We start from the raw sequence: 12,898 nt of genomic DNA on the forward strand, positions 1-12,898 counted from the left end.
AGTGGCGCGATCTTGGCTCACTGCAAGCTCCACTTCCAGGTTCATGCCATTCTCCTGCCTCAGCCTCCCAAGTAGCTGGGACTACAGGCACCTGCCACCACGCCCGGCTAATTTTTTGTATTTTTAGTAGAGACAGGGTTTCACTGTGTTAGCCAGGATGGTCTCTATCTCCTGACCTCGTGATCCCAAAAGTGCTGGGATTACAGGTGTTAGCCACTGAGCCCAGCCCCTTTCAATTCTTTTAGGTAAGAATGAAGTTGCTGGATCACATGGTAACTCTGTTCAACTTTTTGAGGAACTGCCACACTGTTTTCCAAAGTGGCTGTACCATTTCACATTCCCATCAGCATTATATGAAGGTCCCAATTTTAAGTAATGTGGTTATGTTATACATCATTTTAATGGGCATTTTTTGCTTTATTGTTTTTGCTAATGACTTATTACTTGCTGTTTGTTGATTTTAAACTATGGAAATGATGTTAGACAAAAAGCAAATTTGACTGATTTTCTTATCTGAGTTCAAAATGCATAGTGGTCGGCCATGGGAAGTTGACAACGACCAATTGAGAGCAATCGTGGAAGCCAATCCTCTTATAACTACCCATTTCTCCATTGGGTTGTGATGTACCACAAAAGGGGATTTTATACAACAACCAGCGATGGCCAGCTCAGTGGTTGGACAGAGAAGAAGCTCCAAAGTACTTCCCAAAGCCAAAGTTGCACTACAAAATGGTGATGGACACTGTTAGATGTCCTGCTGCCACTCTGATTCACTACAGGTTTCTGAACCCCAGCAAAACCCTTCCATCTGAGAAGTACGCTCAGCAAATCAATGAGATGCACCAAAAACTGCAATGCCTGCAGCCAGCATTGGTCAACAGGAAGGGCCCAATTCTTCTCCACAACAACGCCCAACCATACATTGCACAACCAGTGCTTCAAAAATTGAATAAATTGGGCTACAAACTTTTGCCTCATCTGCCATATTCACCTGATCTCTTGCCAACGGACTACCACCTCTTCAAGCATCTCAACAACTTTTTGTAGGGAAAACTCTTCCACTCATCCAGCAGGATGCAGAAAATGCATTCCAAGAGTTTGTTGAATCCTGAAGCACAGATTTTTATGCTACAGAAATAAACAAACTTATTTCTCATTGGCAAAAATGTGTTGATTGTAATGGTTCCTACTTTGATCAATAAAGATGTGTTTCAGCCTAGTTATAATGATTTAAAATTGTCTGAAACCACAATTACTTTTGCACCAACCTATTAAATGTATGAAATGTCTAACCATTTTTTCTAGCTTACTTTAATTATGATCAGAGAATATACTCTGGATCGTTATAATCTTTTGAATCTTATTTAGACTTGTATTATGGTATAGCAGATTGTCAGTTTTTGTAAATGTTCCACATGTACATTAAAAATGTGTACTATAGGGCCAGGTGCAGTGGCTCATGCCTGTAATCCCAGCACTTTGGGAGGCCAAGGCGGGTGGATCACCTGGGGTCAGGAATTCGAGACCAGCCTGACCAACATGGTGAAACCCCATCTCTACTAAAAATACAAAAATTAGCTGGATGTGGTGGCAGGCACCTGTAATCCCAGCTACTCAGGAGGCTGAGGCAGGACAATTGCTTGAACCTGGGAGGCAGAGGTTGCAGTGAGCCAAGAATGTGCCATTGCGCTCCAGCCTGGGCAACAGCAAGACTCCGTCTCAAAAAAAAAAAAAAAAAAAAAAAAAAAGAAGGTACCACGCATTTGTTTTCTATAAATGTTGACTAGGTCGTTTAATTGTATTTTCTGTATCTCTGCCAACATTTTTGATTGTGTGTGTAATCTTCCTTTATGGTTGTGGATTTTCTATTTTTCCTTATAGTTCTCTGATAAATTTAGAAGCTATTATTGAATTGTATGTCTAGCATTGTTAAACCTTCCTTGTGAATTAGCCCTTTTATCACTGGCAACTGTTTCTCTTTACTAAGTCTTTTGACTGAAATTCTACTGTTTGATATTATTATAGCCACAGCAGCTTTCTTTTTTTTTTTTTTTTTTTTTGAGACGGAGTCTCACTGTGTCCCCCAGGTTGGAGTGCAGTGGCACGATCTTAGCTCACTGCAAGCTCCGCCTCCCGGGTTCACGCCATTCTCCTGCCTCAGCCTCCCGAGTAGCTGGGACTACAGGCGCCCGCCAACACGCCCGGCTTTTTTTTTTTTTGTATTTTTAGTAGAAACGGGGTTTCACCGAGTTAGCCAAGATGGTCTCGATCTCCTGACCTCGTGATCCGCCCGTCTCAGCCTCCCAAAGTACTGGGATTACAGGCGTGAGCCACCGCGCCCGGCCACAGCAGCTTTCTTTTGGTGTTTGGACATCTTTTTATAACCTTTCCCTTTCATCTTTCTCTATCTTTGCATTTTATGCATCTTATAAATTGGCTGTATTATTATCTTGTTTCTCTTAGAGGATTTAGCCTATTTACATTTAATGCAATTTCTAATAGATTTGCATTTAAATTTATCACCTCACCAACTGCTTTTCCCCATATGCCACACTTTCTTTGTTATTTCCTCTTTCCTGCCTTCCTTTGGGTTGAGTGCAATTTGTTCTGTATTATCAAATTTTTGTCCCATTAGCTTGGTGGCAATACTTTTAAGATCTTAAAAATCTTTTAAAGTGGTTACCCTGAGTATTATAAAAGCAACTTTGAATATTCGAGCTTAATATATCTGTAGGCCAGGGTTGGAAAGGAAAAATAAAAACTTTAAAAAAGAAAAAAAGTTTAATATAAAACTACAGCTTAATCTTTTCTCAGAAAATAAGGCCATTAAAACATTTTAACTTGATTTATCCCTCTCCCAAGATATATGCTTTTTTTTCTTTTTAAAATTCAGATTCTCACTCTGTCACCCAGGCTGGGCTGCAGTGGCGTGATCTTGGCTCACTGCAACCTCCACCTCCTGAGTTCAAGCAATCCTCAAGCCTCAAGTCTCCCAAGTAGCTGGGATTACTGGCATGCACCACCATACCCAGTTGATTTTTGCTATTTTTAGTAGAGACAGGGTTTCACCATGTTAGCCAGGCTGGTCTGGAAATCCTGGCCTCAAGCAATCCACCCACCTTGGTTTCCCAAAGTGCTAGGATTACAGGTGTGAGCCACTGAGCCTGGCCTGTTTTAAAATCACTATTCATTTATGCTGGGTGCAGTGGCTCACGCCTGTAATCCCAGCAACTCGGGAAGCTGAGGCAGAAGGATCGCTCGAGGCCAGAAGCTCAGTATCACCCTGGACAATATCGTGAGACCTTGTCTCTACAAATTTTTTTTTTAAACTTAGCTAGGTATGGTGTTATGCACCTGTAGTCCCAGCTACTAAGGAGGCTGAAGAGGGAAGATTGTTTGAACCCAAGAGTTCAAAGCTGCAGTGAGACATGATCACATCACTGTACTCCAGTCTGAGTGAGAGTAAAACCCTGACTCCAAAAAAAAGAAAAACAATTACTATGCATTTAATCCATATATTTACCCTTTTAATTCATATTCCTTCTTGCATCTCCAAGCTTCTATCTGGTAATGTTCTCCCTCTGCTTAAAGGCAATTTTTTTGTGTGTGCAGGATTTGTTGGGAAATTCTCATTTTTCGTGTGAAATGTTTTGCTTTTTTTGCTTTTTGTTTTTTGAGACAGTCTCACTCTGTTGCCCAGGCTGAGTGCAGTGACATGATCTCAGCCAACTGCAACTTCTGCCTCCCAGGTTCAAGCATTTCTCCTGCCTCAGCTTCCTGAGTATCCCAAGTAGCTGAGATTACAAGTGCACACCACCACGTCCGACTAATTTGTGTATCTTTAGTAGAGACAGGGTTTCACCATGTTGGCCAGGTTGGTCACAAACTCCTGACCTCAAGTGATCCATGGGCCTCAGCCTCCCAAAGTGTTGGGATTACAGGTGTTAGCCACCATGTCTGGCTGAAACTTTAATTTTTCCTATTGCACCCTATTTTTAAGGACAGTTTTGCTTATTATAGACTCTAGGTTGGCAGTTATGTCATCACATTGAAAATGTCAGTCCATTATCTTCTGATTCCCATTGTTTGTATTGAGAAGTCAGTTGTCACGTTTTGGTCCTTAGAAGGTAATATACCTCATTTTTGTCACTGCTCTACATTTTTTCTTTACTTTTCAACTATATTAGTAATATTTGTATGTGTATTTTTAAAATTTATTTTGCTTGAGGTTTGCAGAGCTTTTGAAATCTATAGCTTGATGATCTTCATGAGTTTTATGAAATTCTTAAGCATTAACTCCAAATATTCTCTACTTTGCTCTTTCTAGAACTCCAGTTGCTTAATGTTAGCCCTTCTGTTACATTGCTTTCTGGTTCTTTTCCATCCTTTTGTCTCTGTATGTATCATTCAGAATTTTTTTCTTCTGACCAAACTTATTTCACTGTCCTCAGCTTTGTTTCATCTGGTTTGAAACTCATTCATCAAAAAAAAAATTTTTTTTTTTTTTTTTTGAGAGAGTTTTGCTCTTGTTGCCCAGGCTGGAGTGCAAAGGCGCGATCTCGGCTCACCACGACCTCCGCCTCCTGGGTTCAAGTGATTCTCCTGCCTCAGCCTCCCGAGTAGCTGGGATCACAGGCATGCACCACCACCCCAGGTGATCCGCCCGCCTTGGCCTCCCAAAGTGCAGGGATTACAGGCGTGAGCCACAGCACCCGGCCTCATCAAATTCTTAATTTTAGCTCTTGTTTTTGTTGTTGTTGTTGTTGTTGTTGTTAGAATTTCCACTTAGGCTAGGCACTGTGGCTCACACCTGCAATCCCAGTACTTTGGAGGCCAAGGCAGGTGGATTGCTTGAGCTCAGGAGTTTGCAACCAGCCTAGGTAGAAATGGCAAAACCCCATTTCTACTAAAAACACGAAAAAATTATCTGGGCCTGGTGGCGCATACCTGTAGTCCCAGCTACCCAGAGACTGTGGAGGGAGGATCGCTTGAGCCCAGGAGGTCGAGGCTGCAGTGGGCCATGATTGCATCACTGCACTCCAGCCTGGGTGAAAAAGTAAGACCCTGTATCAAAAAAAAAAAAATCTATTTAGTTTTTCAGTTCCCAGTTAACTAAAACTTTCAATCTTGTCTTTTTTCAAGCATACTACATTGTTAAGTCTAAAAATAATTGAATGTCTAAGAGCTTCATGTGGTGCCTACTAACTCCAGAATTAGGTAGACTAACCCACCAAGTCACAAGCAGTACTGGACCCAGGACAAGGGCCAACCAATTAAGACTTAAGAATGAACAGGCAAAGAACATATACGGTCAACCCTCACACCCAGGGATTCAACCAACCATGGATCAGAAATATTCAAAATAAAAATGCATCTGTACTCAACATGTACAGACATTTTTTCCTTGTCATTATTCTCTAAACAATACAATATAACAACTATTTACATAGCAGTTACATTGTATTAAGCACTTCAGGAGGCAGAGGCAGGACAATTGCTTGAGGACAGGAGTTGGAGACCAGCCTGGCCAACATGGTGAGACACTATCTCTACAAAAAAAGTTTAATTAGCTGGGCGAGGTGGCATACAACTGTGGTCCCAGCTACTTGGCAGGCTGACACAAGAGAATCACTTGAACCCAGGAGGTCAAGGCTGAAGTAAGCTGTAATTGTGTCACTGCACTCTAGCCAGGGTGACAGAACAAGACCCTGTCTCAAAAAAAAAAAAAAAAAAAGAATTATAAGTAACCTAGAAATTAAATTATTTAAAGTATATAGGAGTATGTGCATAGGTTATATGCAAATACTGTGCCATTTTATATCAGAAACTTGAGCATCTGGATATTGGTATACGTGGAAGGTTCGAAACCAGTCCCTCATGGACACCAAAGGACTATTGTACTCTGAAAGCAGAGTCACTCCCAAGAGAAAGAGAAAGCTCATCTGATTATGCTTATTTTTTTCTTCCCATTTGCTACTCCCAGGAACTCTTAGGATCATTCTCTTTTGTGTTAAATTATTAGTCCAGAGATATCGTGTAGGTAACTTTTAAGTGTCTGGTTAGCCTCACATAAGCACAGACCTATGGCTACAAATTCTCAGGGTAAAGAACACATTTTCCCCCACCCAACCAGAATCTAAACCAAGTCATCCAAGTTGTCTCATAGTCACTCTTTACTACAGGCCATATTTTTCTAATCTATTTTTTTTTTTGAGATGGAGTCTCACTCTGTCGCCAGGCTGGAGTGCAGTGGCATCTTGGCTCACTGCAGGCTCCGCCTCCCGGGTTCAAGCAATTCTCCTGCCTCAGCCTCCTGAGTAGCTGGGACTACGGTGCGCACCGCCATGCTGAGCTAATTTTTTTTGTATTTTTAGTAGAGACAGGGTTTCACCATGTTGGCCAGGATGGTCTTGATCTCCTGACCTTGTGATCCACCTGCCTCAGCTCCCAAAGTGCTGGGATTACAGGCTTGAGCCACCGCGCCCGGCCCTAATGTATTCTTTCACTAAAGAGGGCAGCTCTTTGAGATGCTGTGTATGCATAGGTGTCAGGGCTTTAAGTACCATGCTATTGGAATGGATGACGGGAAATCACAAAAGATATCAGGCAACAGAAGATGATCAGATTTGATGAAATACTTACTGGAGCTACAAGGTAAACCCCTCAACCATACCGTCAAGCAGCTTATATTCCAACAGAACAATGGTTCTCAACTGGGGGCATCTCTAGCTCCAGAGACTATCTGGCAATGTCAGGAGAAATTTTTGGTTGTCACAACTGGAAGGATACTGCTCACATCCAGTGGGCAGAGGCCAAAGATGTTGCTAAATATCCTACAATGCACACAGGACAGCCCCAAAAGACTTATCCTACCAAAAATGTAGCAGCAGAATAACAGAGAAACAAGCATAGTAAAAACACACATAATATTAGTCTGTACAACGTACAGGAGAGCATGCAAGTGGGCAGGGGAATTCATGAATCACTGTAACAGGCACCTAAAGCTTAAACTGAATGATTTAGGAAGGTAGGGGGATCAGGCACTATAAGCATGAGTATGAAAGTAAGAGGTATATTCTTCCACATGTTTATTGCACTACAAATAACTTGGTACCCCTAAAACTCAGAGGCAAAGAGTAATGGGGCAAGATAAGGCTAAAAAAAGAAGTCAGGGGCCAGATCATGAAAGTCCTTCCATACTCAATGAGGAGTTTGGACTTCACCCTATAAGTAATGGGGTGGGAGGAGGTTGGTATTAAAGGTTAATGAGGAGAAAACAAGAAGAAACTTATTTTCGAAAGATCACTCTGGTAACATTATGGAGCATGGTTTGAGGGCAAAATAAGATAAAAGACCAATTAGTAAACCACTGCAGTAATCCAGGCCAGAGAAGACTAGAAACAGAATGCACCAAGAACCAATATAGTAGCATAGATTGATAAAAAGTACGATAGCCAGTCTTTAATGACAATATGAAAAGAAATTCTAATCCCAATTTTCAAGCCCCATTCACAGAGATAAGAGTATAGAAGGAGAAAATTTAATGAAAAGATAATGAAAGATAATGCTATCCCATTCAGATCACTTATTAAAAAGCTATGCAAGTATATAGACAAGATTATTACTAGGGCATATATCAGCAATATCTGTGTCCTGGTGCTTTGAACCCTGATACAACAATGAAAATATTTTAAAAATCTTTCTCTTCTACTTCTATTATCATATTTTCATACATGTATTTATCTTCCTGATATTTTGTTACATTATTTTCAATAAAACACCAATGTATTTTGTTATTTAAGGATTTCTTTAATGTTTTAAAATTCAAAGCACTTCAAATCATTTTAAGAAAAAAGATTAATAAAAACAATATTACCTTTCAAATGAAACTTTATAACAGCACAGTGGAAGAATGGTAAACAGTCCCTCTTTTTTTTTTTTTAAAAAAATCAGTACTTAAAACCAAAGGAAGGCTTATATGTACAGCTAATTCAGAAAGGGAACAATGACACCTAAAGACATAGATAAATGCCTCATTTTAATCCAATAAATGTCCTGCCTACTGGATCTTAATAATGATGTTTTCAATATGCCATTTAAAATAAACTATCCTTGAAAATAAAGTTTTAAATCATTCAATATAATCTATGAAATAGCATCTAGTTAACTACATTACCTTAAATATACCAAATATTACAATCAGCAAAATAAAAACCAGTAAATCAATTTGCATCTGAAAGCCTGATGTTCTGATCTACTGGATTTTAATTTTTTTTCCCTAAGATTAACAATATAAACAAATCTTTTGGGTACTCAACATATTATGACAAGCTCAGGCATGTTCAGGGTGGTATGGCCATAGACAGTACCAACATATTAGAAGGAAATTACCTATTTATAATTATTAACTTTCAACAATGACTCACCACTGAACACCAGTACAATATTTTAGCAATCATCTTATGTGACATGACAAGTGGAAAACAAATTTCTCAACAATAGTGGGTCACCATATTCCTCTATCTGACAGTTACTTTTAAAAAAATTAAATTTTGGAGGCCAAGACAGCAGGATTGAGAGACCAGGAGTTTGAGACCAATCTGGGCAACATAGCAAAACTCTGTCCCTACAAAATAATAATAGTAATAATAAATTAGCTGGGCATGGTGGTACATGCCTATAGTCCCAGCAACTCAAGAGGCTAAGGCAGGAGGATCGCTTGAGCTCAAGAGGTTGATGCAATAACCTATGATCATGCCACTGCACTCTAGCCTGGGCAACAGAGCAAGACCCTGACTTTAAAAAAAAAAAAAAAAAAAAAAAAGATTATTTTCAAAAGCTCCACATATAACAAACATGATTAAACACTTTAAAATTAAACTGAAATAAGCTATGAAATTTCATTTTTCCTTTTTACACAAATTCTCATAAGTAAAATTGTGAACAAATTCTAAATATTTCCTTGTTGTTTTTAATTGTTCCTAATACTATTTTAGTTTAATTATTTATTTAACCGCTTCTTTAGATTCTCAAAGTGTTCCATATTAACATCTTGTAATGCCAGTACCATTGCTTTAGACAAGGAAGGATTAAATGAAATAGTCATTAGACAGCACAAATCTATTAGATCTCTCTGACATTTCTGCAACCCTTCCAGGAACTTTTGGTATTGAAGAGGATCCTTTTTTGACTGTTTCATTTCTGGTACTGAGAACCCTATCAAGCTAGTAAGTATTTCATCCACAAAGTCTACATCTAGATATGCAGTACCGTCAGACACCTTTGCAGTTATACTCCAAATGCCACCAGAACTTGAGAGATTTCCAGTTAAGGTTACAATAAATGCTTTCACTTTCACTGTTGTAACTTCCTTTGGTTTGCTGGCCATTAGAACAGACAAATAGATAAAGGGTGGAGAATACAAATCCATGGCAATAGAAAGATTAATGCTATTCTCTGATGATCTTAAAGAACAACTCTGTAAATTACGATCATTTTCATTAGAAATTTGTGAACTCCTCTTCTGTACATAGTTGACTACCTCTCTATTTAATATTTTATTATTTAAGGTATGTCCATCTGAACTGCTGGTTTGTTTCATCTTATTATCTGTCTCTAAGTTCTTTTCTTTATTTGTAAAATCATGGGCTAAGGGTACATTACAATGAACTGAAAAAATACTCCTGTTTTGGTCTCTAACAGATGGACAACCAAATGATTTGTCTTCATTAGTCATTTGTTCAGATATATTTTTTTCACTCCAATTATTGTTTCCATTTTTGCAAGTCAAAGAAAAATTATTCGTAGTATTAGGATTATGTGAAAATCTCTCTATACTTCGATTGGCATTTCTGTTAAAAGTCAATGGTTGCAATTCTTTAGTTTCCATCTGTTCTTTCTGGACAGTTTCTTCCAAAAGCAAGGCCTCCTCCAATGAAAAGTCATCTAATTCCCCATCCATGACATGCACAGATAGGTTTGATGGTTCCTCTTTTAGTCTTGGAGAAATAACAAATTCTGGCTCAAAACTTGACTGTCTTGTGGGAATGGTATTTGAGGAACTACCTGTGGTGAAACATCTTTCTGAAGAAGTGTCATTATTTGCTGTAAGCTCATCATTTTCATCAAGACTTGCCAAGAGTTCTTCATCAGAAGGACCTAATGCAGGATCTAGAACATCTGTAACTCTGGGAATGTTTTCGTTAGAATTGTTTGGTATGACTGAAACTACAGGATCAGGTTCCCCTATTAATCTTGCAAGTACTTTTTCTTGGGCATATTCTTCTAAAAGAGCATCTACTTCACCTCCTAACACTTTCACATTTTCTGGTTTCAATAAGAGAACACCAAGACGGAAAGATATATTTCCATAAATCAAAATTTTTGTACCTGGAGGAAGATCACCATGAAGAATTGGAATAGGCTGATATTCCATTCCCTGTATTTGTACAATTCCATCAGTTAGCTGCAGCATCAACATTCGTGAAGGCTTTGCTTCCCAAGGTTTTGGGGTTACTTGTGTTTCAGCTGTAACTAGATCATTTGTTGTATTCTTTCCTCTCAACTTCTGTATCTGGGAGTACGCAGGCTGACTTACATCAACCAAGGAATTAATCTGCAGAGCATAAAATCCATTTAATTCTCCTTTTGGAATTTCTAAAATGCCATCAGGTAAAAGAGGATGCTCCAAATCCCTCAGATCAGTAAGGAGCCACTGCTCAAACACTTGTTTATTCATTTGGGCCTGACTCAAGTTAACATTATTATTTTCTTCTTGAATCCAGTTAATACAAGCTTCCAGCCACATCGGAGGTACTTTAACATGCCATGTAGCTAAAAGCCAGGTTTCAGCTCTTAATGCAATACTAGTCACATTCATTTCTTTTAAATAAAAGAAATAATATGCATCTATTACCTGAAAACAAAAAACAAAAAAATTAGATAATTCAGTATATTTGAATATAGCTTCTGTAATTCTCTACAATGCACAGACGGGCACACCCTTTAGATTGTTCACTCTTCAGCATCTTACATGGTCGAAATTGAAACACTACACATCATCAGATGGTATAATGAGAAAATCAAAAGGTTTGAGACAGCTATACCTAGGTTTGAAAGCTGGCTCTGTCAAGTTACAAGCTATGTGACCTACTATAAAATTATCAACTTCTGTAACCAGTTTTTTCATCTATAAAATGTCAACACTACCATCTATCTTATAGGATTGTTAACAGGATCACATGAATTATATTTGTAAAGCATAATGTCAGACCTATAAAGGATACTCAGTAAACAGTAGTTACAGTAGCCTCCCTTATCTATGTGGAATATGCTCCGATACCCCCAGTGGATGTCTGAAACTCTAAATATTATCAAACTTAATATATACTATTTTTTTAAATCCGATAACCAACCAGCTACTAAGTGACTAAAGGGTGGGTAGTGTAAACAGCATAAATATGCTGGACGAAGGGATGATTCAAGTCCAGGGTATGATTTCATTACACTATTCGGAACAGCACTAAATTTAAAACTTATGAATTATTTCTGGAATTCTCCGCTAAATATTTTCAGATCTTGGTTGACTGCAGATAACTGAAACCATGGAAAGCAAAACCACGGAGAAAGGGAGACTACTGTATAATATATTATAATTGATCTAATAATCACATTCTAATCATTTAAAATTTAGTTAAGAAACAATGTTCACTAATGTTCTTTATGTATGTACAATAGTTCTAATTTAACTCTATTAAAACATACCACTGTGTCTGTCCATTTAGTACTTGAATATGTGGTCTAAAGATAAAATTATAACAAATAACAGCAGACTCTGAGCTGACAGATGTAAAGCATCTTATTTGTTGGGCTAAATATTTTCAAAAGTCTGGCCAAGCAAATATATAAATATTTAACTTCTGATTTTCTCAGTATGATAAAGCAGTAGCAAAACAATAAAGCCCAATCAATCATGGGTTCACAAAAGTATACTTTGTTCCTTCTACAGATTAAGATATTTACGAAGAAAAATATATTAAAGTTTTACTATGTACATAACAAAACTTACCACGAGGAACAGCAGCACAGGATTTGATGACAGAATTTGGAACTGGTTGTTAGTGGATTACTTGAAACCTCCACTGCTCAGAAATGGCCCTGGGAGATAAGACAAAAAGCAGTAAGAGTTATAAGATGAAGTTGTAGAAAGACTGGACTATTTTCTTAAGTCCAAGAGTTTGATGGTATGGTTCATGGGGATCAGAAACAAGCGACCATAAGAAAGTTACACATTCTCTCTAAGCCTGTTTCCTTTTCTATATACTTACCTCATAGGCTTACTGTGAAAATTAAAGAAGATAGGAGGTATAGTATTTGATGTTAAGAGTACATCTCTGGTGCTAGACTTATAAACTCTTACTTAAAAACTCCGACTCCAAACAAGTTACTCAACTTCACGATATCCTACTTATCCTTATCTGATTTGTAAAACAAGAATAACAGGATTTTCCTCAGGCTTATTATGCAGATTAGATTAATATGAAAAAAGCAGCACCTGGCACATAGCGAGAACTCAGTAAATGTATACTACTATTAGACTTACAGTGCCTACTATAGCAACTGACAAAAAGCAGCCACTCAAAAACTATACTTATTGTTATTTTATTTTACTTTTTTGAGACAGTCTTGCTCTGTCGCCCAGGGTGGACTGCAGTGGTGCAATCTCGGCTCACTGCAACCTCTGCCTCCCAGGTTCAATCAATTCTCCTGCCTCAGCATCCCCAGTAGCTGGGACTACAGGCGTGTGCCACCACACCTGGCTAATTTTTGTATTTTTAGTAGAGACAGGGTTTTGCCATGTTGGCCAGGCTGGTCTCAAATTCCTGACCTCAAGTGATCT

At 38.3% G+C, this 12,898-nt stretch overlaps 1 protein-coding gene across 1 annotated transcript; it reads right to left on the reverse strand.

Annotated features, from left to right (window-relative positions):
* Window positions 1-7,788: 7,788 nt before the first annotated feature.
* RMI1 (RecQ mediated genome instability 1) lies at window positions 7,789-12,152 on the reverse strand. The gene is made up of 2 exons (XM_030809452.1): window positions 12,068-12,152; window positions 7,789-10,915 (listed from the first exon to the last, which is right to left on the reverse strand). Exon 2 carries the CDS (start codon window positions 10,877-10,879, stop codon window positions 9,002-9,004), a length of 1,878 nt encoding a protein of 625 aa, XP_030665312.1. The 5' UTR covers window positions 10,880-10,915; window positions 12,068-12,152; the 3' UTR covers window positions 7,789-9,001.
* Between the last annotated feature and the right edge of the window lie 746 nt (window positions 12,153-12,898).

The sequence above is a fragment of the Nomascus leucogenys genome, chromosome 1a (genome assembly GCF_006542625.1).
Source record: "Nomascus leucogenys isolate Asia chromosome 1a, Asia_NLE_v1, whole genome shotgun sequence".
Taxonomy (NCBI): Eukaryota; Metazoa; Chordata; class Mammalia; order Primates; family Hylobatidae; genus Nomascus; species Nomascus leucogenys.